The sequence below is a fragment of the Protopterus annectens genome, chromosome 15.part0 (genome assembly GCF_019279795.1).
Source record: "Protopterus annectens isolate FY-2018-M chromosome 15.part0, PAN1.0, whole genome shotgun sequence".
NCBI classification, from domain to species: domain Eukaryota; kingdom Metazoa; phylum Chordata; order Ceratodontiformes; family Protopteridae; genus Protopterus; species Protopterus annectens.
This window is the reverse complement of record NC_056749.1, coordinates 228,219,263-228,244,218: the sequence shown is the minus strand read 5'-3', so window position 1 is coordinate 228,244,218 and position 24,956 is coordinate 228,219,263. Positions and strand designations below refer to the sequence as shown.

At 45.8% G+C, this 24,956-nt stretch overlaps 1 protein-coding gene across 1 annotated transcript in view; it reads right to left on the bottom strand.

The window, feature by feature from the left end:
• The window catches only part of ATP7A (ATPase copper transporting alpha), a 2,674,176-nt gene that overhangs the window by 1,508,346 nt on the left and 1,140,874 nt on the right, over positions 1-24,956 (bottom strand). The window contains exon 9 of the mRNA XM_044057744.1: positions 5,498-5,720. Within this exon, the coding sequence (XP_043913679.1) occupies positions 5,498-5,720 (223 nt within the window). The remainder of the gene's footprint in view (positions 1-5,497; positions 5,721-24,956) is intronic.

The window sequence follows — 24,956 nt, the reverse complement described above, 5'->3', positions numbered from 1 at the left end:
ATTATATGTTATGGTACACCTCCATCAAAAAGCAAATACACCAGAAAACTTAAATACACCAAACAAGAAGGAAAGGTAGAGCCAAGAGAAGTCAGGGGGCTGGAGGGAGGGTAACCAGGGCTGCTACAGTGAATACACTCGAACATCTACATTTATGGTAAGTGTACACAACTGTACTAAGTTCTTCGTGTTTCACTGTTGCAGTCATCACATTTGGGTTGATTTCCAATGCTAAGGAAGGGAGGAGGAATTTAGAGTGCATTAGGGCCATCTATTAAGCCCTGCAAAACTGCAGTGGCAAAACCAGCTCTGGATTTAGAAAAAAAGGCATGTGGTAGTGCTTGGTGAAGGTATGTACAAAGCTCCAGGTAGCAGCTTATAGGATGTCTCTGGTATGGACTCCTCTGAAAAAGGCTGTAGAGGTAGCTGCAGCCCTGGTGGAATGTGATCTTATCCCCAGTGGGGTAGGTTTTCCATGGTGCTTGCAGCAGAAATGAATGCAATGGGCTATCCATTTAGAAATGGTTTGCTTTGAAATGGTCTTCCCCTCTGCCCCTGCAGCAAAGCCAAGTAGCAGCTGTTCAGATTTTCTGAGAGGCTTAGACCTGTCCAAATAAAATCTAAGTTGTCTGTGCACATCCAGAGAGTGCATTATTCATTTTCCTTTGTATTGTAGATTAGGGAAAAAAGTAGGTAAATGAATGGACTGATTTAGGGTCACCCTAGACACCACCTTGGGCATAAAAGAAGGATTGGTCCTGATGGAAACCCTGTGTGCATGGAAGATAATGAAGGGCTCCACTGCCATGAGGGCCTGTAATTCAGACACTCTTCTTGCTGAAGTGATGGCTAGAAGGAAGGCTGTTTTCCAAGAAAGGAATTTCAACTCTTCAGTTGCAGTTGGTTCAAAGGGATGGAGAGTGAGCTTTTCCAATACAAACGTAAGGTCCTAGGCTGGAGCAAGGGCTCTCCTGGGGGATCTTAAATTTTTGGCCCTTCTAAGGAATTGCTTTAGCAGGGGGTGAGAGAAGAGGGGTGGCTCAGTATTATAATGTGCTGAAATGACAGAGCCATGAATTTTAATTGACGAGAAAGATAGGCCCTTGTGGAGCATTTCTGTTAAGTACTGAAGCATATGAGGTAAGCTGGGCACTATTGTGCCCATCCCTTGAGTCTGGTTCCAGGAACAGTATCTTTTCCACTTTTCAGCAGAGGATTTTCTAGTACTAGGCCTCCTTGCCTCCAGAATGACATCTAGCACCTGCTTACTGAGGGATGCTATTGGAGAGCTCAAAGAATTAGTCAGGCTGCAAGGTTCAGGGTTTGAAGCTGAGGGTGCAGAATCTGGCCCACCTGCTGGGACAGCAGGGAAGGGGTCTGAGGCAGGTGCCATGGTTCCAGCAGTGTCATACTGCGCAAGAGGGGGTACCAGTGCTGGCGTGGCCAGTCCGGTGCAATCAGTATTGTCCTTGGCTTGTCCTGTTTGATCTTTTGCAGAACCCTCGAGAGGAGAGGCAGAGGGAGAAAGGCATAAACTGAGAGGCTTTCCCAGGTAAAGGACAGGACATTCACTTTCCAAGCTTGACTATGGGAAGTCCTTGTGCAGAATTTGTCCAATTGGTAGTTCTGAGGGGAGGCAAACAGGTCTATCTTTGGAGTACCCCATTTGTTCCTCAACAGGTTGAATATTTTTGGTTCCAGTTTCCATTCATGTGGGTCCATGAGATTTCTGCTTAGGTCATCTTCCAGTGAATTTAGCTTGCCTGGCAGGAATTCAGCTTGTAGGTGCACTTGGTAGCTGAAGGCTGTGTTCCACAGAGCCATGGCTAATCTGCAGAACGGGTACAAGTGGGTTCCCCCCTGCTTGTTTATGTACCACATAACTGTGGTGTTGTCTGGCTTTACCAATAGTTGTCCTGGAAGAATGCGGTCTTTGAAGGCTGTCAGGAAATTCTGTACAGCTAACGTTTCTTTTTGGTTGATATGCAGGTGCATCTGTCTCGGGTTCCATTTGCCCTGAATGCACCACCCTGCCAAGTGAGCCCCCCATGCATAGTCTGATGTGTCTGTTATTAGGGTTTGGGCGGCAGGGGGGTAGAGTGAAAGGGAGCGCCTTGTTGTGGTAGCAGGTCTTTGCCTACCAAAGGAACTCTGTCTTTATACAAGGAATGATAAGAATCATGGATTCCAGGTCCTGAGAATGTTGGGTGTGGAAGTGGAATCTGTATCCTTGGGAAACTATATTCAAAACCCATTTGTCTTGGGTAATGAGTTCCCAGTTTTTTGCATGCAGGGTGAGCTTTCCTCCTAAGGGAGCAGGCAGTGTAGCAGGGCTTGGAAGGGTTAAGGTTAAGTCACTGTGTCATTTTTCCGTAGGGGGTGGCTTACTACTCTCCTGCTTTGGAAGTGGGAGACCCGCACTGTTTAGGCCTGTGCTTAGCCTGAGACTGTAACTTAAGTGGTCTGCTGTTCCTGGGTTTGGACGGTGAAGACCTGGAAGAGACTGGAAAGGACCAGTTCTTTGAAGGCCAATGCCTACTAAATCTGGGAGGCTGTACTTGGTGGAAATCTTTAACAATTTGCATAGATTTAGCTGTGTTTTGGAAAAAGTAAGAATTTCCTAAGCCTCTTTTTGGAGTCAGAGTAATCCTGGCTTTCCCAGCGGAAATGCTCTCTAAGAGTGTGCAAGGTTTCACCAAAAGAAAAATCTTCTGGAGGGGAAGCAGAGGGAATGGAATCCTCTGCATCAGAATCCTCATAGGTAGATAAGGGCAAATCCTGGTAATCGGAAGGAACAGAAATATCAGATTCCTGATCAGAAGAATCAGAAGGAAAATCACTTCTAGGTCTCTTAGAGGGGGAAGGCTGGCTTTCCCTAATTAAGGTAATAAGGTCTTTAGCCATTCTAAGCATTTGTTTTTTAGGCATATGGGCCTGAGCATGCGGTTTGGATGTCGGTTTTCTAGGCGTGGTGCGAGTTTTAGGCCTGGATGAAGAAGATGTCGGCGGTTTAAAATGCAAATCTGTAGGCCTGAATACACCCTCAGAAGTTGGTGCCTGCACAGCGGCTCCGGACCTATCCAAGGTAGAGACATTTGCAGGTTCCATAGTTGAAGAAGTATCTCGTGGCATACCAGACTCCGAATGGATCTCAGTAGAGGCCTGCGAATCTGAAGTAGCGGGTATCAGGGGCTGCGAAAGCGCCTCACTGAGTACCAGTGGACTGGCGACTAGCTTAATGGAAGAGCCGTCAACAGTTTTGGACCTATCCTTACATCTTTTCGGAAGATCAGTAGTCAGATGGCTTAACGAAGCCATTTCGGAGTACGGATACCGAGTACCAAAATAATTTGCTGCAAAGATAGCCCAACGAGGAATAGTTCGGGGGTTGATCAAGGCACAAAACCAACAGCGAGGGACATCGTGGTCTGGGCCTAAGCAGGGAATGCAGTACGAATGAAAATCTTTATGAGGTATTTGCTTTCCACAGGTAAGACAATTGTTAATTTTTATGACATCGGTTGGAGCAAGAAAAAAGATCCCCAACAGGATACTTATCTGTTTTTGAAAACTTCGGTTCTGAAACTCGAAAAAAAAAATTTCAGGAGTCGGCCAACCGGCACTTGTGAACTGCTTCTGCTTCGGGCACCGCATGGCAAGAAAGACTGGCGTTGGCTGCATGTTTTATACCCCTGAAGACTTGACGTCATGGAAGAAGAGACAGCATCCGATGCAGGAATCCAAGACTCTAGTACTCAGGCCGGCTGAGGGCTACCTGCAGGCAGATAACCCAAATGTGATGACTGCAACAGTGAAACACGAAGAACATCATTTCAGGTAGAAAAATTAATTGTTAAATTATTTTGTTCCATGGGAAGGTTTTCATGCGTTTCTTGTGGGATGGTTTATATTGTAGGGTGTGGGTGTACTCCTGTGAAGTGGTATGTTGGACAGACAAAACGTATGGTAAAAGTTAGAATTCTTGAACATCTGGTACTTATCAGAAATAGGAATTTGGATAGCCCAGTAGCTGAACACTTCCCTAATGCACATGGAAGTTCTGATGTTAGTTTCTTCTTTAGTGTGTTGACTACACCTTTTCTTGCTAGGGGTGGGGATTTTTTAGCTAGTTTGTTAAAAATGGAAAGCAGGTTCACTCTAAATTATAATACTTTAAAACCTAAAGGCATGGATCTGGATGTGAATTTAAATGTATAAGTCATTATATTGTACATATGATGTTTTGTAACAATGTATATGGAAAAATATTTTACCCCTTTTTAAGGGTATGTTTGTTTAAGCAGCTTCTTGCAGTAGATTGGGTGATGACTGTGTGATGAGATGATTGTTTAATTGGAAGCAGTTTGACATAAAATGGGAATGGCTGGTGGCTTATGTTATTCATTGAAGGCTGTTTGCCGAGGTACCAGAAGCACCATTAAAAGGTGAAGTTTGTTTCCAGTGACTGCCTCCTGAGTGTATTTTTTTGGATATTTCGTGTTGCTGTGTGTTTGGATTTGCTATAACATGAAAATGGTTAGTTTTAATTTTAGTCAAAAAAAGAAAAAGAGAAATCTTTCTTAACAGGAATAATTGTCTTCTCAAGGCAAATGGAACCGGCAATAATTAAGACACCTGACAAAGGAACTCAGGTTTAGTATTTAGGCTAGCAGGGAGAAAGTTTGTATGTAATTATACCAGTATGACCCTTATGTACCACATAGTCTTGGTGCACTTTGGTCATGCATCAAACATACAGCATGAAAGAAAGATGCTTAGATTTTTGACATCCTGGCTGGACGTACAACTATCCCTGGCAGGATATCCCACTTGTTAAGTAATATTACAACAACAGTCATAGGAAGGAAATTAAATTCAGGACACTGAAGGAATTAAGTAGTAGTAAAAAGTATTAAAGGCATTCAGTGAAAGGTTCATGAAGAGAACGGAAGAAGAAGAGCAAGTGGGCTAAGAAATTAGTATCGTGCCAAAAATGAAAGAGTGGGCTACATCTTTAAGAAATGCAGATTATTTTTGTTCTTTGTTTTGTTGAACTAAGAAAGTGACAATCAGTGACAGAAGAATGTGGCATTGTTTGAACAATGTTACAAAATAATGCATTTTAGAACCCAAAAGATCTACAGCATCACTGAGAGCATTGCATGATGTGAAATGTAACCGAGAGTATCTCATGATGTAAAATGCAATGCATAGAGCTAAAGAAAACCTACAGTAGATCCAGATCTGTAATGGGATATTCTCAGGTGATGACCTGATAGAAGGCTGTTAAAAATCTGTTAATTAATGTATGGCTGTGCATGTATGTACTCTGCATCAATGAAAATGAAAAAAAAATTAAGTAAATAATTTCCAATTACTTATTTTCAAATCACAACACTTTGAATAGTTTTAATATTACAGACTGTAATAGCTAGGCTACAATGATTTTTCTTTCACATTAAAAAGAAAAGCTAGAGGTCCATTTAACTCTACTCACCTGTACAGGAACACAGAAGATGAAGGACAATAAATTCATAATGGACAGGCCTGGCAAGACTTGTCGCTCCAAAAACATGGTAGAATGAAATTGTTCCAGATCCACCTCAGTAATATTGTGGTGATGAGCACTGGAGAAATGGCTGTCCATAATTATCATATAAATCATCAAACCCATAACAGGAACACAGAAGAATAGGCTAATGAAGAAGGATCTTCTCCATCTATAAAAAAAAATTATATACTGCTAGGGATTCATCACAAAACACATGTAAACAAAACACAGTAGTTTTGGATTTCAAAACTTACAATAAGATTATCAACATCAGCATTAGATGCAATTACTACAACATACTGACAAATAATACAATTAAGATGGTGACTGTTATGTAATAAGCAATAAAATGGAAAAAATTAAAAAGGAAAACCATAAAAATGTCAAAAACACAACAGTGGAAAATAAATAAGTTACATACTCACCATAACGTTCCATCTGTGTTGTCCATTTTCATTCTTTCTCAACTACTGGGTTTGGATCCAACTCTGCCATTTTTTTTACAGCTCATGGCCACTAGAACTCACGAGCTCCTCCCTTACCCATAATGCTCTATCTCCTAACATACCTCAGATCTTGTTTGCTGGTTTACAGTTTTAGATGAAAAATGTCCACATTAATAAGAGGAATCAATATTGAGTACTCAACCACAGGAACATTGGGTCCTTTATAACTTTTAGTTATGTACTCACCATAACTTCAGATGTTTGGGATCCATCTCGCCTACATTCTGAATGATGGGTTCGGAGCCGATCCCTCGGCTCCGACTCGGCACGCTTATGCCAAAGAGCGAAGTCTCTTATTGGCTGAGCTTATTATATCCCAGGATGCACCACTACCAGTCCCCCAGATCTAGTTTGTCCGCATACATGCACACATGCATACCCTGCTTATATAACATCGTCAGATGAAACAAGATAAAACAGTAGAACTCAAAACCGTTCAATCTCTTCTGATCTCCAAGGCAGGGGAAGGAGGGTGGGTATCAGAATGTAGGAGATGGATCCCAAACATCTGAAGTTATGGTGAGTACATAACTAAAAGATGTTATGTGATCCTATCTCGCCTACATTCTGAATGATGGGACAGCCCCTAGCACCTGAATCCTGGGTGGCTCACTGGAAAACACTCCTGAGTACCGTGGAACCAAATGAAGCTCGTCCTCTAGATGCCACATCCAATTTGTAGTGGGAAATGAAAGTGTGCGGATTGGACCAAGTAGCCGCAGCACAAATTTCCGATATAGCGACTTGGAATGAAAGGCTATAGAAGTAGCCATAGCTCTTGTAGAATGAGCTTTGATAGATGATGCAAGTTGTTTATTCGAAGAAGAATAGGCCTGAGTTATGCAATCTCTGATCCATTTTGAGATTGTAGCTTTTGTAATGGTTTGGCCCAATTTATTATCTGAGAAGGACACAAACAACTGGTCTGACTTACGAAGTTGCTGAGTCCTGTCTAAATAGAAGCGTAATTGCCTGTGAACATCCAATTTATGGAGAGTATATTCTGCTTCATTAGAGAATTTTGGAAAGAAAACTGGTAGCTCTAGAGATTGTTGAAGACAGAAACTAGAACAGACTTTGGGGACAAAGGATGGATTAGGCCTAAGTGATACTCTATCCTTGTGGAAAATCAAGTACGGTGGTTTAATAGACAGGGCTTGAAGCTCTGAGACTCTCCTTGCAGAGGTAATAGCCACTAAGAATGCCGCTTTCCAAGACAGATATTTTAATCGCATGTAGCAGCCGGTTCAAAGGGGAGATGTTAATGCACGGCACCAAATCAAGATCCCACGGAGGTGCAGGATGAAAACTGGTGGTCTTAACAGACTGGCACCTTTAATGAACGTTTTGCATAGTCTGCTGCTCATCAAAGGAGGATCCGTGGATTCATGGAATTTCGAGATAGCAGCTAGTTGGACTTTAATAGTTGAGACAGAAGATCCCTGATTAAACAGGGATGTTAAGAATTTCAAAACCTCTGGGACAGGAGCAGTGATAGGGTCTAAGCCCTTGAGTTGAGCCCAGATAGCAAACCTCTTCCACTTACTGAGGTACAATTTGTTAGTGGTGGGTTTGTGGGCCAAAGATAAAATGTGAACAACTTCCGGGTCTAGTGTGTGCCTTCTAACTAAGGTTGGAAGTGGAGGAGCCAAGCTGTCAATTTTAGAGATTGAAGGGACTGATGCCAATGTCCCGACTGATGGATTAGCAAATCCGGGATCAGGTCCAAGGTCCACGGATCGTCCACTGCATGCTTTTTCAGGTAAGGAAACCATATCTGACGAGGCCAGTATGGGGCAATCAGAATCATTGAAGACCCCAGTTGAGAAGCTTTTTGAATAACTTTGGAAGGAGTGGAATTGGAGGAAAGGCATAAAGTAGCCCTGTTGGCCAAGGTTGTGCTAGAGCATCCATGGCTGGTACTTCCTGATGTGGAATCAAGGAGAAGAACCTCTGGCACTTGGTGTTTTGTGGAGTTGCAAATAGGTCGCAGCACGGCGTCCCCCATCTCTTGAAAACCTGAGCTGCTACTGTGCGGTTTAGAGACCATTCGTGAGGAGAGAGAATTGTCCTGCTTAATTTGTCCGCCAATACATTTGATTTTCCCGGGATGTGGGTCGCTACCAAGAAGCGGTTGGTAGCTACAGCCCATTCCCATACTCTCATGGCCTCTCTGCAAAGGGGATACGATCTGGTCCCTCCTTGTTTGTTCAGATACCAAACCACCGACATGTTGTCTGTGTGGATGGCGATGATGCCTTGAGGAAGAAACTTGTGTAAGGCCTGTAGGGATAGAAGTACAGCCCTCATTTCCAACACGTTGATGTGGAGAAGAGCTTCGTCCGGAAGCCAGGAGCCCTGAACTAGCCTGCCCAGACAATGTCCCCCCCACCCTATCTGGGAGGCATCTGTCGTCAGGGTAACCACTGGAGGGGGGAGAACAAAGGGTTTTCCTTGATCCAAGTTGGATGTCTGAAGCCACCAGTGAAGGTCCCTTTTGCATATTTCCGTAATCATGATGAGATGATTGAGGAGGAGATCCTGAAAGGACCATTGAGTTGACAAGAGCCACTGAAGAATCCTCATGTGTAATCTTGCTAGAGGAACTAAAAGAACCATGGCAGACATTGAGCCTAAAACCTGTAGGACCATCCTGGCTGGGGCTTTGGATCTCGAGATCAGAGCTTGAACTTGGCCCTGTAAGGTTCGGATCCTTCGGCAGGAAGAAAGACGCCAAGATCAATCTTGAGTCTATCTCTGCCCCTATAAACTTTATCGTTGAGAGGGCAGCAAGACAGACTTTGACCATTTGAATGTAATCCCTACCGAAACTCCCAGGCAGATGGTGGCTTTGAGGTTGTCCATTAGTAGATGCCTGGTGGTGGCAGTCAGGAGCCAGTCGTCGAGATAGGGAAACACTTGGAATCCAAGACTTCTCAGGTGAGCCGTCACTACTGCCAAACACTTGGTGAACACCCTGGGGGCTGTGGTGAGACCAAAGGGCAGAGCACAAAATTGGTAATGACTGGCTCCCAGGCTGAAGCGCAGATACCTTCTGGACGCCTGATGTATCGGTATGTGATAATAGGCGTCCTTGAGGTCTATGGAGCACATCCAAACATCCTTCTCCAACAACGGGAGAATGGATTATAACGTGACCATTCGAATCTGGATTTCGACGGATTAGTTCAGTCTGCTGAGATCCAATATTGGTCTCAGGTCCCCTGTCTTTTTGGCACTAAAAGAACCTGGAGTAATTTCCTGATCCGATCTGGTCTGTGGGGACGGTTGGATGACTCCTTTTCTAGCAGCTTTAAAGCTTCTGCGGCTGCTATTTCCCTTTGACTGGGTGGTGGGTCCGGGTTCTCTTGGACCGGAGGGGGGTGAGTCTTTGAATGGGATGGTGTAACCTCCGGCAATGATCCGAAGCACCCATCTGTCCTGGAGTGATTGACTCCCAGGCTTTTAGGTGCTTGGCAACGACACCCGACTGGCTCCGGAGCAGCACAGCCGGGCAATCCCTCATGTCGTGGGAGGCTGAAGAGCCACAAAGGACTCGCGGTCTCCAGAATTGCGGGGCCCTCTGCCGCCTCTGGGACGGCGTCTCCCTGAAAAATTTCCCGCCCTCTGCCTCTGGGCGGGGAATCTTCCTGCTGTTGGGAGAAAAACTTGCGAGATTTTCGGAACCACATTTTCCCCCACTCCTTTGGCCTTGGGGTAAGGCCGAAGGGAGTGGAATAACGGGCCCCTACGGCAGATAACGCTTTCCCTCTTGTTCACAGCGGGTAAGGGTGTCTTTCACCTTGGGTCCAAACAATGAGGACCCATCAAAGGGAGCGCCGGGGAAGACTTGAAGGCCTCCTGAACTGACACAAGCGGAGCCAGGCTTGTCACGTAGAGCCACGCCTGTGCCTGCAGCTCTACCCGCCTTCCGCCGCATAGGAAATGAGCCTCATGGACGAAGTTGGAAATTGACGAAGGATAGCCAACTGAGAGCTAACGGACTGGGCTAGCTGCTCAGGTAGGTTACCCGAGAGTGAATCTGACAACTCCTTGACCAGATCCCTCTGAAGCCTTGTAAAATGTGCCAAATAGTTCAGAGACCTTAAGGTAAAGGCCGCTGAAGTCAGGGTGCGCTTCCCGTACCTATCCATACTCCTAGACTCCTTATTAGGAGGATGGATAGACGTTGAAGCCTCTGCCACGTTCTGTTGTGTAGCAGATGCCACCACCATGGCATCTACAGCCACGCCATTAGTAAGCATCTCCTACTCGGGGAGCAGATAAGAATTTATTTGGACGCAGAAGGGACTGGTTCCACGGTATCTGGATGTTCCCGCCCTTCGACAAACTAAATCCAGATACTCGTCGAAGGGCAGAGACACCCAGGAGGCGGAGGGCTGAGCCCCAAAGGCCTTGAGGAGCACTGATTTGCCAGCAGAGGGGGGCTTGGATATCCAACCGCCTCGTTGTTTGAGGAACTCTAAGATGCCTGCAAATGAGACATCATCCGAGGATCGACTTGGGACCCCTCGCATCATCCATATCAGTGTCCGATGTAATAGACTCGGGGAGTCCACGTGCTTCCTCTTGCACGATCTCTTCCTTGGAGGTTCCTCTGAAGACAACTCGAAGAACCCTCAGGAGGAGGGAACCCCCACTGGGGGTAACCTCAGGCCTCGGGGCTCCGCTGGTTACGGACAGGGAACTGCCAAAGACCCAGTCTCCACGCCCAGGAAGGTGCTGGTAAACCGGAGAGATGGCCGAAGAGGACTTGGCCAAGGCACTCCTCATGGCCCTGAAAGCCGGACCCCAGAATCCTGGGAGTATCCGGTCTCCGAGCCATGATAGTCGACGGAAGTCCCGCAGCCAGCCACCGAGAGGGAGGCTCGGAACCGAAAGCATAGGTCCCAAACATCACCCCGGGTCCAGCCGAAGAAGTCCGCGTACCAAACTCGGATCCGAGGCCGGGTTGGAGTAAGGGTCGGAGCCGACCCTGAGATCTCCACCGCTCCAACAGCACCTGCTCCGACGGAGCGAAGCAGTCGGAGGAGGAATGGCAATGGGGTGGGCCATGGTCATCGGCTCAAGCCAACTGGGTCGGAACCCAAACAAATTTTTGGAAGACTGGGGACTGGAACAGTCTTTGGAGCACCCTGTCTATATCAGAATCCGACATCCTCAAGACCGAGAGGAAACAGAACGGGTTCGGTGAAGGCCTCTCCATCGGCCCCAAGGGACTAGGGGACCGGCCCTTTGGGCCGTACCGAATCCCCCAATTTTGGCGAGGGAATACCTACCCCCCCGATCCCCAACATCTGGTGGGTCGGAGGGAGAACTTGGGGGGGGAGGGAGGGAAGTGGGTTTTTTTGAAGCCGGGGCGAAAACCCTTCCGGGCTCCGAGGCAAATGGAGTCCTTTGACAAACTTAATAAATCAATTAAGAACTATCTCAGAATCAAATGTAATGATTTAAAGTGACAGTGCATCCCCAAACCTAAATTACGTAATAAACATGCTATACATTTTATAGATAAATTTAAATACTATAAAAAAATTTTATGTGCAATTTATATTGTTATTGTTACTTAAACCTCACCTGACATTCAAATTAATATCCTAATTTAACCCCATAGGATATAAGGTGCCAAAACTAATTATAAATTTTGTTTATAACAATAACAACCTGCTCAAAAATTCTTCTCCCTAACAAGCATTAGGTCCAGCCAACACACTAAAAAAGAAACTAGAATCTGAATTTCCATGAAACCTACTAAAATGATCTGCTACTGGACTCTCAAATCTACCATTTCTAATGTCCCCCAGATGTTCCATGATGCATCTTTTTACAGCTCATTTTGTTTGCCCTATATACCATCTAACAGGTGAACAACCGCAACCAATAATATAGACCACACTGCAGGAACCACAATTAAATTCATTTTGGGCCTTAAATATCCTTCCATTGATATTGACTTCGTTCAGGGCTTCACCATTTTCATTTAGTAGGTTTTACTTTTACTCATCTGCGTTCATTTGTTTTTGTTTTTTGGAGAATGAAAACAGACAATGCAGATGAAACTTTATGGTGAGTACATAACTTCTTTATTCGATATTGTCAATAATTTTTATGCATTCCTCAGCAATTGGGACAGAGTCCCCAGCTACCTGAATTCCCCGGAGGACTCTAAGGAAGGATATTCCCGAGTAATGTTGAGCTGAGGGTTGCTCTTCCCCATGAGGCTACATCCAATTTGTAATAAAGGTATGAAAATTAACCCAAGTTATACCAGCACAGATATCGTCCATGGAAGACCGGGATAAAACTACTGATGACGTTGTCAAGAACGTGGTTGAATGAACTCTTAAAGGTTTTGGCAAAGACAATGCAAATCTGTTATAGACAAAGGAAATGCAATCAGTCAGCCACTTAGCTAAAGTTACTTTTGCAACTGACTTGCCTAATTTAGATTTGAGAAGAAAAGAAACAAGCAATTGAACTGTTTTTTTTTTTTTAAATTCTTTGTTCTATGCAAATAAAAATGTAACTGTCTGTGAACATCCAACAAATGTAACATATTCACCCTCATTTGTGAAAGTTGAAAAGACAACCAGAAGATTGATGGACTCACTGATGTTGGATTCTGACACCACCTTAGAAGAAGGGAAGGACTGGGTCATAGTGTTATTTTCTCTCTCTCCGGAATATTAAATAAGAAGGCTTAGAAGATAAAGCCTGAAGTTCAGAAAGTCTTTGGCCAAAGGTTATAGCTACCAAAAAGATAATTTTCTAGGTTAAAAACTTTAGTTCACATTTTGCTGCTGGTTCAAAGGCAGATTGATTCAAAGCTTGCGATACTAAATTTAGATCTCATGGTGGAGTTGGATCTTTAAATGGTGGTCTAAGAAGGATACCCGTTATAAAGGTCTTACAAAGTTTTGTGGAAGCTAAGGTAGAACTGTCAATTTCTATATGAAAATTTAAAATAGCAGCTAGTTGTAGTTTAACAGTTGATGAACTAGCCCATTCATTAAAGATTGAAGCCAGTAACTTGAAAACATTATGTATTGGTGCTGAAAAAGGATCAGTGTCTTTTTGCTGTGTCCAAAAAACATTTTTTTTTCATTTACTGCTGTAAATCTTTCTAGTGGTAGCTTTATGGAAAAATAAAAGTATATGACGGACAGGGGAAAAGAGTGTAGGTTGCCTGGCTATCAACGGAAGTGGAGAAACCATGCGGTCAGCTTTAAGCCTGAAATGTCCAGGTGAGTCATATCTGTCAGGTGAGACAGGAAGTCTGAAAGTGGATTCAGAATCATGGCGGGTTAACTAGATGAGGCCAGAGAAAAGGGAATCTAATCTGATGAGGCCAATATGGGGCAATGAGGATGACTTTGCTCTTCAATCGAGATGCCTTCTGCAGAAATTTGGGGATTAAAACTCTGGAGGGGCAAATATGCTTTACAGGAACAAACAGGACAACTGCTATACAATGTAAGCTGTTATAGAGCAACTAAATGCGTGATCCATGATTGAGACTGCTTCAATTGACGGGGCAGGAAACGGAGCCAAAAACTCAACCCAACTCACACAACAATCTTATCAAAGAACAAGGATAGCTTAAAACAGCTTTGGAAAACAGCAAAAACTGACAGAAAAGTCTTAATAAGCTACTAGACCCAGCTCGAGACACGCCAGGGATGCAAAGCGAGATTGGGGACTGGTAGGGAACCCTGTTTTTTGGGGGCCCAATGTCCCGACTGATGGATTAGCAAATCCGGGATCAGGTCCAAGGTCCACGGATCGCCCACTGCATGCTTTTTCAGGTAAGGAAACCATATCTGACGAGGCCAGTATGGGGCAATCAGAATCATTGAAGACCCCAGTTGAGAAGCTTTTGAATAACTTTTGGAAGGAGTGGAATTGGAGGAAAGGCATAAAGTAGCCCTGTTGGCCAAGGTTGTGCTAGAGCATCCATGGCTGGTACTTCCTGATGTGGAATCAAGGAGAAGAACCTCTGGCACTTGGTGTTTTGTGGAGTTGCAAATAGGTCGCAGCACGGCGCCCCCATCTCTTGAAAACCTGAGCTGCTACTGCGGTTTAGAGACCATTCGTGAGGAGAGAGAATTGTCCTGCTTAATTTGTCCGCCAATACATTTGATTTTCCCGGGATGTGGGTCGCTACCAAGAAGCGGTTGGTAGCTACAGCCCATTCCCATACTCTCATGGCCTCTGCAAAGGGGATACGATCTGGTCCCTCCTTGTTTGTTCAGATACCAAACCACCGACATGTTGTCTGTGTGGATGGCGATGATGCCTTGAGGAAGAAACTTGTGTAAGGCCTGTAGGGATAGAAGTACAGCCCTCATTTCCAACACGCTGATGTGGAGAAGAGCTTCCGGAAGCCAGGAGCCCTGAACTAGCCTGCCCAGACAATGTCCCCCCCACCCTATCTGGGAGGCATCTGTCGTCAGGGTAACCACTGGAGGGGGGAGAACAAAGGGTTTTCCTTGATCCAAGTTGGATGTCTGAAGCCACCAGTGAAGGTCCCTTTTGCATATTTCCGTAATCATGATGTGATGATTGAGGGGAAGATCCTGAAAGGACCATTGAGTTGACAAGAGCCACTGAAGAATCCTCATGTGTAATCTTGCTAGAGGAACTAAAAGAACCATGGCAGACATTGAGCCTAAAACCTGTAGGACCATCCTGGCTGGGGCTTTGGATCTCGAGATCAGAGCTTGAACTTGGCCCTGTAAGGTTCGGATCCTTTCGCAGGAAGAAAGACGCATCAATCTTGAGTCTATCTCTGCCCCTATAAACTTTATGCTGAGAGGGCAGCAAGACAGACTTTGACCAATTGAATGTAATCCCTAGGGAAACACCCAGGAGATGGTGGCTTTGAGGTTGTCCATTAGTAGATGCCTGGTGGTGGCAGTCAGGAGCCAGTCGTCGAGATAGGGAAACACTTGGAATCCAAGACTTCTCAGGTGAGCCGTCACTACTGCCAAACACTTGGTGAACACCCTGGGGCTGTGGTGAGACCAAAGGGCAGAGCACAAAATTGGTAATGACTGGCTCCCAGGCTGAAGCGCAGATACCTTCTGGACGCCTGATGTATCGGTATGTGATAATAGGCGCCCTTGAGGTCTATGGAGCACATCCAAACATCCTTCTCCAACAACGGGAGAATGGATTGTAACGTGACCATTCGAATCTGGATTTCGTACGGATTGGTTCAGTCTGCTGAGATCCAATATTGGTCTCAGGTCCCCTGTCTTTTGGCACTAAAAGAACCTGGAGTAATTTCCTGATCCGATCTGGTCTGTGGGGACCGTTGGATGACTCCTTTTCTAGCAGCTTTAAAGCTTCTGCGGCTGCTATTTCCCTTTGACTGGGTGGTGGGTCCGGGGTTCTCTTGGACGGAGGGAGTGGGTCTTTGGATGGGATGGTGTAAGCTCCGGCAATGATCGAAGCACCCATCTGTCCTGAGTGATTGACTCCCAGGCTTTTAGGTGCTTGGCAAAACGACACCCGACTGGCTCCGGAGCAGCACAGCCGGGCAATCCTTCATGTCGTGTGGGAGGCTGAAGAGCCACGAAAGGACTCGCGGTCTCCAGAATTGCGGGGCCCTCTGCCGCCTCTGGGACGGCGTCTCCCTGAAAAATTTCCCGCCCTCTGCCTCTGGACGGGAATCTTCCTGCTGTTGGGAGAAAAACTTGCGAGATTTTCGAACCACATTTTCCTCCTTTGGCCTTGGGGTATGGCCGAAATGGAGGGGAATAACGGGCCCCTTCTGCAGATTATGCTTTTCCCTCTTGTTCACATCGGGTAAGGGTGTCTTTCCCCTTGGGTCCAAACAATGAGGACCCATCAAAGGGAGCCGGGCTAAGGAAGACTTGAAGGCCTCCATAAACTGACACAAGCGGAGCCAGGCTTGTCACGTAGAGCCACGCCTGTGCCTGCCGCTTACCGCCTTCGGCCGCATAGGAAATGAGCCTCATGGACGAAGTTGGAAATTGACGTAAGGATAGCCAACTGAGAGCTAACGGACTGGGCTAGCTGCTCAGGTAGGTTACCCGAGAGTGAATCTGACAACTCCTTGACCAGATCCCTCTGAAGCCTTGTAAAATGTGCCAAATAGTTCAGAGACCTTAAGGTAAAGGCCGCTGAAGTCAGGGTGCGCTTCCCGCATCTATCCATACCCTAGACTCCTTATTAGGAGGATGGATAGACGTTGAAGCCTCTGCCACGCTCTGTTGTGTAGCAGATGCCACCACCATGGCATCTACAGCCACGCCTTTAGTAAGGAACTCCTTCTCGGGGAGCAGATAAGAATTTATTTGGACGAGAAGGGACTGGTTCCACGGTATCTGGATGTTCCCCACCGACAAACTAAATCCAGAAGCTCGTCAAGGGCAGAGACACCCAGGAGGCGGAGGGCTGAGCCCCAAAGGCCTTGAGGAGCACTGATTCGTCAGCAGAGGGGTTTGGATATCCAGCCGCCTCGTTGTTTGAGGATCTCTAAGATGTCTGCAAATGAGACATCATCCGAGGACGACTGGGACCCCTCCGCATCATCCATATCAGTGTCCGATGTAATAGACTCGGGGGAGTCCACGTGCTTCCTCTTGCACGATCTCTTCCTTGGAGGTTCCTCTGAGGACAACTCAAGAACCCTCAGGAGGAGGGAACCCCACTGGGGTAACCTCAGGCCTCGGGGCTCCGCTGGTTACGGACAGGGGAACTGCCAAAGACCCAGTCTCCACGCCCAGGGAAGGTGCTGGTAAAACCGGAGAGATGGGTCGAAGAGGACTTGGCCAAGGCACTCCTCATGGCCCTGAAAGCCGGACCCCAGAATCCTGGGAGTATCCGGTCTCCGGAGCCATGATAGTCGACGGAAGTCCCGCAGTCGAAGCACCGAGAGGGAGGCTCGGAACCGAAAGCATAGGTCCCAAACATCACCCTCGGGTCCAGCCGAAGAAGTCCGCATCAAACTCGGATCCGAGGCCGGGTTGGAGTAAGGGTCGGAGCCGACCCTGAGATCTCCACCGCTCCAACAGCACCTGCTCACGGAGCCAAGCAGTCGGAGGAGGAATGGCAATGGGGTGGGCCATGGTCATCGGCCCGGCCAACTGGGTCGGAACCGAAACAAATTTTTGGAAGACTGGGGACTGGAACAGTCTTTGGAGCACCCTGTCTATATCAGAATCCGACATCCTCAAGACCGAGAGGAAACAGAACGGGTTCGAGAAGGCCTCTCCATCGGCCCCAAGGGACTAGGGGACCGGCTCCGAGGCGACTCGATGAGAATCGGCGCCGAGGGAATACTCACACCAGATTCCATCGGTGCCGAGGTAGACTTCGCCGAGGAGGAAGTGTCTGAGCTGGCGACCCTTGTCGGCTCCGAGCAGTGGAGCCGGCGGTGACCCGCCTCGATGCCCCAGCCATCGGCTCCGAAGCCAGAGGAGTCGATACTGGTGGCATCGAGGCAGACCGTTCGACCTCGGCCCAAGTCTTTGGAGCCAAGGAGAGGCCTGCCTAGGTCTCTTGGCAGTCGGATCCGACGGACTGGTCGGAACCGAAGCCCTTTTCTTTGGCGGAGCCGGAGAGGATGCCAAGGCTTCTTCAAAAGAGGGTTTAATTAACCCCTTAAGAATCAATTTATTTTTCCTCTCCTGGAGGACCCTTGAGGAAAAAGCGTGGCATACGCTGCATGACTCCTGCAAGTGCTTTGCCCCTAGACAATACACACATAGCAAATGATCGTCAGTAATAGACATCTTAAAACCACATTTCGAACATTTTTTAAAGCCCGAAGGCCTAGGGGTTTGAGACATGATGTTCAAGAATTCTTGACAGGAATTCAAACAACTATAGACTAGCTTGTGATAAATCTAAGCTTATAATTAAAGTTTAACACAAACACTAGCTGTAAATGACAGGGAACTCCCAACTACTGTAGATTAGAGACCCTGAAAGGTTTTCAAAGGTTGACCGTGTGGGAAGGCCCTGGACGTAAGGGGGCCAAAAACAAACTCAACCCAATCTCACACAACAATCTTCACAATCCACTCGTACACAAAGAAGCGATAGTCAGTAAAACAGCTTTGTGACCAAAACAGCAAAAACTGACAGAAAAGTAGTTAATAAAAGCTACTCAGCCCAGCCAGCTCGAGACCACGTCTTCGCAGGGAAGCGGCAAACGAGATCTGGGGGACTGGTAGTGGTGCATCCTGGGATATAATAAGCTCAGCCAATAAGAGACTTCGCTCTTTGGCATAAGCGTGCCGAGTCGGAGCCGAGGGATCGGCTCCGAACCCATCATTCAGAATGTAGGCGAGATAGGATCACATAACATCCTTCTTATTCCTCCAGACGTTAATAGCTAAAAAGGTAGGGTTTGGCGGGAGTGGAGTTGAGGGAGAATGAAAACAGACACAAAACAAAACCAATGTACACCAAAAAAAAAAAACAAATGAACGCAGAGGAGTAAAATTGAAGTCTTTACTGGTGCATCCGGTACCTCGGCTTACGCCTTCAAGGAATAACTTTTACACCACATGGCTTTCCTTTACACAAAACTTAATTATATTCAATTAAGAACTATCTACAACGATCAAATGTAATGATTTAAAGTGACAGTGCATCCCCAAACCTAAATTATGTAATAAACATGCTATACATTTTATAGATAAATTTAAATACTATAAAAAATTTTTATGTGCAATTTATATTGTTATTGTTACTTAAACCTCACCTGACATTCAAATTAATATCCTAATTTAACCCCATAGGATATAAGGTGCCAAAACTAATTATAAAATCCTAGCATCCACTGTCACTATGGCTTTGGGCTAGGGGAGAATAAAGGGATGGGCTTGTAATATCTGATCTGAATGCATCCACCAAATACGTAATGTCTGCATGCCAGAGTTACTCTGATCTGGGTGGACATAGGTTGGTGTACAATAGACCACCGAGTTGCTAGGGTCCACTAAAGAATTCTCATATGATATTTTGCTAATGGTACCACAACTACTGCAGCTGACACTGACCTCAAGGCTTGGAGAATCAATCAAGCTGATAGAGAAGAATTCTGAATTATCTTTTTGACTTGATAATGAACAGTTTGTACTCTTGATAAAGGAAGGGAAGCTTTTACTGATACTGTATTAAAAAAAGATCACATGAACTTGAGTGTCTGAGTTGGTTCTAGCTGAGATTTGTTGTGACTGATGGTAATCCTTCGATGAGAGCAAATTTGGAGTAAATAGTCTGGAGCTTTTATCAGAAGATGCCTGGTCATAGCAGTTATGAGCTAGTCATCCAAATACAGAAACATCCAGAATCCCTGTAGTCTCAATTGAGCTGCTACTACTGCCATGCATTTGGTGAACATCTTGGGGGCTGTGCTGAGGCCAAAGGGCAGAGCTCTGAACAGGCAATGACTGGCTCCCAGCTGGAAACGTAGGTATCTTCTGGAATGCCTGTTCATTTTTATGTGACAGTACACATCCTCAAGATCTATTCAGCACATTCACTTGTCCTTGTGCAGGAAAAGCAAAATGCACTGAACCATGACCATCCGGAACTTTACATACTGAACTGATTTGTTCAGACTGCTGCGATACAAAAACTGGTCTCTAGTCCCGTTTTCTTTGGCACTAAAATTAATCTTCACTAAGTTTCAGATTCTATCTGGGCTTGGAGGAACCTATTGGATGACATTTTTTTTTCTAGCAGCTTTTTAGAGCTTCTGCTTTCCTCTGATGGGGTGGAACATCGGGAATTTTATTTACTGTTAGGGGAGGGGAGAAGGGAAAAGGGAATTGTGTAACCTCTGAAAATAATCCTCTGCACCCACGTACCTTTTATAATGTCTAGCCAGGCTTTCTTGTGCAGGGATGGATGACCCCTAACTGCCTCAAGAGGTGGACAATCAAGCCTTTCAGGAGTGCTGATCGGGTCTGTCAGAAAATGAATCTCTGGACCTCTGGTTCCAAGGGCCTTCTCTGCTGTGTGGGCAGCGCCTTCTGTTTGAGTTCCGCCCTCTGCCCCTGGAGGAACTTTCTCCACATGGATCTTGGAAAGAATCTTGGCAATTTCTAAACCACATCTTTCAACCACCTCATTGACTCCTAGAGAAGGTTCTTTGAGGAGTTAAAAAATGTACACCCACTGCAGAGAGGGTCTTTCCATCTTGCTCACACCTGTAGTATGTGTCTTTCATCTTAAGGTCAAACAATGAACTGCCATCAAAAGGTGCACTGACGAACAAAGACTTAAAGTGCTCCGCAAAATCACAGAAGGGCATCCAGGCTTGCCTTCTAATGAAAATGCCTGAACCCACCACCCTTGAGGTACCTTGATGTGCATGTGAAATGAGCCTCATGGACAAATTTGTCATCGACTGTAGGGTAGCCATCTGTGAGGTTATAGAACTCTGTCTCTCAGAAGTATTGGTCCCAGACAGGGATTTGGAGAGTTTTGAAGCCTGGTGAAATGTGCCAGATAATTCAGCAATCTGAGGGCAAAGGTCACTGAACACATACATGGCTTCCTAAATCTGTCCAAAACCATGGACCCTCTGTTAGGCGATGGACAAATGAACTCTGTTCCGCAATTTCTTTCTTCATGGCCACCGCCATGACCATGGTATCCACTGGTACTCCCTTGCTCCATAATTCTCTTCCTTTCAGTGGTATAGTATTCTGTCTGGTCTTGTGGGGATCAGCTCAATAGTATCAGGTTCCTTACACACCTGCCTAGAGATCGAATCAATGAGCTCATCAGTAGGCAGAGTCACCCAGGAGGTAGATGGGACAACCCAAAGGCTTCCAGGAATACTGATTCCTCTTGGGAAGGATTACCAGTAGACCAACCACCCCTTTCTTTGAGGATTTCTAAAATATCTTCAAGAAGACATCATCAGATGGTGACCCTGGGAACCCTTCCCCTTTCATCAAAATCGGTACATTCACTGACCGACTCTTGAGAAGAGCCTAAGTGCCTCCACTTGCACTGTCCCTTCCTAGGGACTTCTTTGATGGGATGTTCCGGAGAAGTACCAGAAGAAATATAAATATCCTGATGGGCAGCCTGGTGACTTTGGGCTGGCTATCCCTGTGGAGTAGAATGAAAAGGCTCAAGGGACAGAGACATATGGGATCCAGAAGGGAGATCCAACTGGGGTGGGAATGTCCATCATCCAGAAGCAGAGAAAGTACAGTTTTGTACCTACCATAAATGTAGATGTCCGATAGATATGCAACTGCAGTCCTTACATATGGGTTGTCCTGCCTCAGGCAGCTCTTCGGTCGGCCGGATTCCAAAGTCTGGGTCCAGCGTCGGCTGATGTCGCCTCTTCCCCGACGTCAGAGCGGCTGGGGTATAAAAGCATCAGTCGGCGCCATCTTCTTCAGTGTTTCTTGCCCCAGATGCCAGGTGCCCTCCAAGGAAGGCTAAATTTAGAGACTGGAGAAAAAATTCCAGACATGCACAACAGTAATAAACAGATACACCATAACAGATTTCCCCAGCTAATTTGGAAAAGGGAAGTGGACCCAATAAGGAGAATTTACAGAGGGGTAGGAGGGAGGGAAAACCTGACTGCAGTTGCATATCTATCGGACATCTACATTTATGGTAGGTACAAAACTGTACTATGTCCTTCAAGAATGCAACTGCAGTCCTTACGTAAGGGTTGAATACCATAGCCAAGCTGGGGGTGGTAGGATCTAAGATAAAGATGGTGTAGCTAAAATGCCCTGCAGGACTGCCGAAGAAAAGCCTGCTTGGGATCTGGAATATAAAGGCAGGTTGTAGTGTTTGGAAAATGTATGCACGGAGCTCCATGTAGCAGCTTCTAGAATGTCCTTTGTAGCCACCCCTCTTAGAAAGGCTGTGGAGGTGGCTATAGCTCTGGTGGAGTGTGGCCTGATATTGGTTGGCACACCTTTTCCATGGAAAGAGTAACAGAATCTGATGCAGTGTCCAATCCATTTTGAAATTGTTTGTTTGGAAATTGCCTTTCCTTGAACTCCAGCAGCGTAAGCTACAAATAGTTGGTCAGACTTTCTGTTGGTTTTTGTTCTGTCCAAGTAGTAGCGCAATTGTCTGTGTATGTCCAAAGTGTGCAGCAGCTTTTCTCCTTTATTTTGAGGATTGGGAAAGAAGGTAGGCAGGTGAATTGCTTGATTTAGTGACACCCTGGATATCACTTTTGGCATGAATGAAGGATTGGTTCTTAAAGAAACTCTGTCCTGATGAAAAATGAGAAATTGAGGTACTGCCATGAGGGCCTGTATCTCCGAGACTCTTCTTGCTGAGGTAATTGCCAACAGGAAAACTGTTTTCCAGGAGAGAAATTGCAACTCTGAAGATGCTGCTGGCTCAAAAGGAGGAAGAGTTAATTTTTCCAACACAAAGTTGAGGTCCCATGCAGGCACTGGTGGTTTTCTGGGAGGTTTGATATTCTTTATCCCTCTTAGAAACTGTCTTAGCAAAGGATGTGAAAACACAGGTGGATCACTGTTGTATTTTGCTGAAATTGCTGAAGCGTGAATTTTTATGGAAGAATATGAAAGGCCATTATGTAGCATTTCTGCCAAATATTCTAGTATCTGTGGGATGTTCATTACTGATGCATCCTGACCCTTGTTGGCATTCCAGATGTTGAATCTCTTCCATTTGGCTGAGTAAGCTCTTCTGGTGGAAGGTCTGTGTGCTTCCAGTAAGATCTCTTGAACTTTCTTGGAGAGAGAGATATGGGGAGAAGTCATGGAACCCTCCAAGCTGTCAGCTGCAATGTTTGCAGGTTGGGATGAACCGTCCTGTAATTGTGCTGAGTCAGAAGCAGAGGCCATTGAGGAAGGGGCCACAGCTTGGTGCAAGTTATGCTCCTTAGTAATGGATACCAGTGCTGTCTTGGCCAGTCTGGAGCTATCAAAATGCCTTTCGGTTGTTCTGCTTTGATCTTCAGTAACACCTTGGTCATTAATGATAGAGGTGGGAATGCATAGATTGTTAGAGATTTCCAGCTGAAGGAGAGAGCATCCATTCTCCAGGCTTGAGGATGGTGTGTCCTCGAGCAGAACTTCTTCAGATGATGATTGAGGTGTGAGGCAAAGAGATCTATGTCCGGCCTCCCCCATGCATGAGTTATTTGTGAAAAAATGTCTGGATGCAACATCCATTCGTGCGGGTCCAAGATGTTTCTGCTTAGACTGTCCACCAGAACATTGTCCTTGCCTGGAACAAACTGGGATTGCAACTGTATGTTAAGTTTCAGGGACTTTTCCCAAAGAGTCATTGTTAGCCTGCAGAGGGGGCAAGAATGAGTGCCTCCCTGTTTGTTTATGTACCACATAACAGTGGTGTTGTCTGTCCTTATTAGCAGTTGACCTTGCTGAAGAAATTTTCCGAAGGCCTCAATAGCATGAATCACTGCCAACATCTCTTTTTTATTGATGTGTAGATGCACTTCCCGGGGTGCCCATTGCTCTTGAATGCATCTGCCCTCCGTGTGCGCCCCCCCCCATCCATGATCTGAGTCGTCTGTTGTAATGGTTTGGCTTGTTTGAGGTTTGTTGAAAGACATGCCTTTGTTTAGCTGGCTTGCTTGTGCCCACCACAAAAAATCCTTTTGTAGACATGGAATGAGTGGAATAATTGCTTCTAAGTTGTGGCTGTGTTGAGACCATAAACTTTTTAGGTACCATTGTAGTTTTCTCATGTGTAGTCTTGCCACTGGAATCAGAAGAATGCAAGATGCCATGAAACCCAGGGCCTGCAGGATTTTCTTTGCAGTCATCTGGGTGTGCTTTGCTAGGCTTTTGAAGTAATCTGGTAATTGTTCTTGTTTTTCTTCTGTGAGGAAAGCCATTTGTGAATTTGTGTCCAGTTTGGCTCCTAGAAAAATTATTTGTTGGGATGGCAGTAGTCTTGATTTTTGAATGTTGACTGTGTATCCCAAAGCCTTTCGTAAGCGAATTACATAGTTCAAGTTTCTTATCAAGGCTTGCTTGCTGTCCGCTTGTATAAGGCAGTCATCCAGATAAGGGTATATTTGAATCTCCTGGAGTCTGCAGTGTGCAATTACTGATGCCAGGCATTTCGTGAATACTCTGGGCGCAGAAGATAAGCCAAAAGGCAATGCTGAGAATTGATAATGCTCTGACCCTGCAAGAAATCTGAGGTATCTTCTGCAACTGTGTCTGATTGGGACATGCAGGTATGCCTCCTTGAGGTCCAGAGTAACCAGCCAAGACCCCTTGCCCAGCATGGGAAGAAGTTGCTGTAACGTCAGCATTTTGAATTTTGGCACAATGAGAAAAGTGTTTAGAGCGGACAAGTCCAGTATAGGTCTCCATTGCTTTTCTTTTCTTGGAACAAGGAACAGTCTTGAATAGAATCCCTGGCCTTGTTCCTGAGGAGGAACCTTTTCTATTGCTTTGATTTGTATCAACTTTGAAACTTGTACGAGTGCCTCTGCCCTTTGATTTTGTGGCAGGTTTGGCATGCCTTGTCTTATTGGTAAGGTATGGAAGTGGAACCTGTAACCTTTGTCTATTATGTCCAGAATCCATTTGTCCTTTGTTAAAACGTGCCAATTTTTTGAAAATAAAGATAATTTTCCACCTAAAGGTGCTTCTCTTTGAGCCTTGGTCGGCGGTGTCAAAGTCAAGTCATTGTGATTGTCCCTGTGGAGCAGTAGAAGTCCCTGCTCCACTTATCTGATTAGTCGGTTGCCATTGGCGGCCCCTGTAGGAACCTCGGTATTGCCCTCTACCTCGAGCACGCCTGTTTTTTCCCCTTTGGAACTTGTCAGTGTCTGGAAAGGACCAATTCTTCGAAGGCCAATTCCTGCTGAACCTTGTTGGCTGAACCTGGAGGAA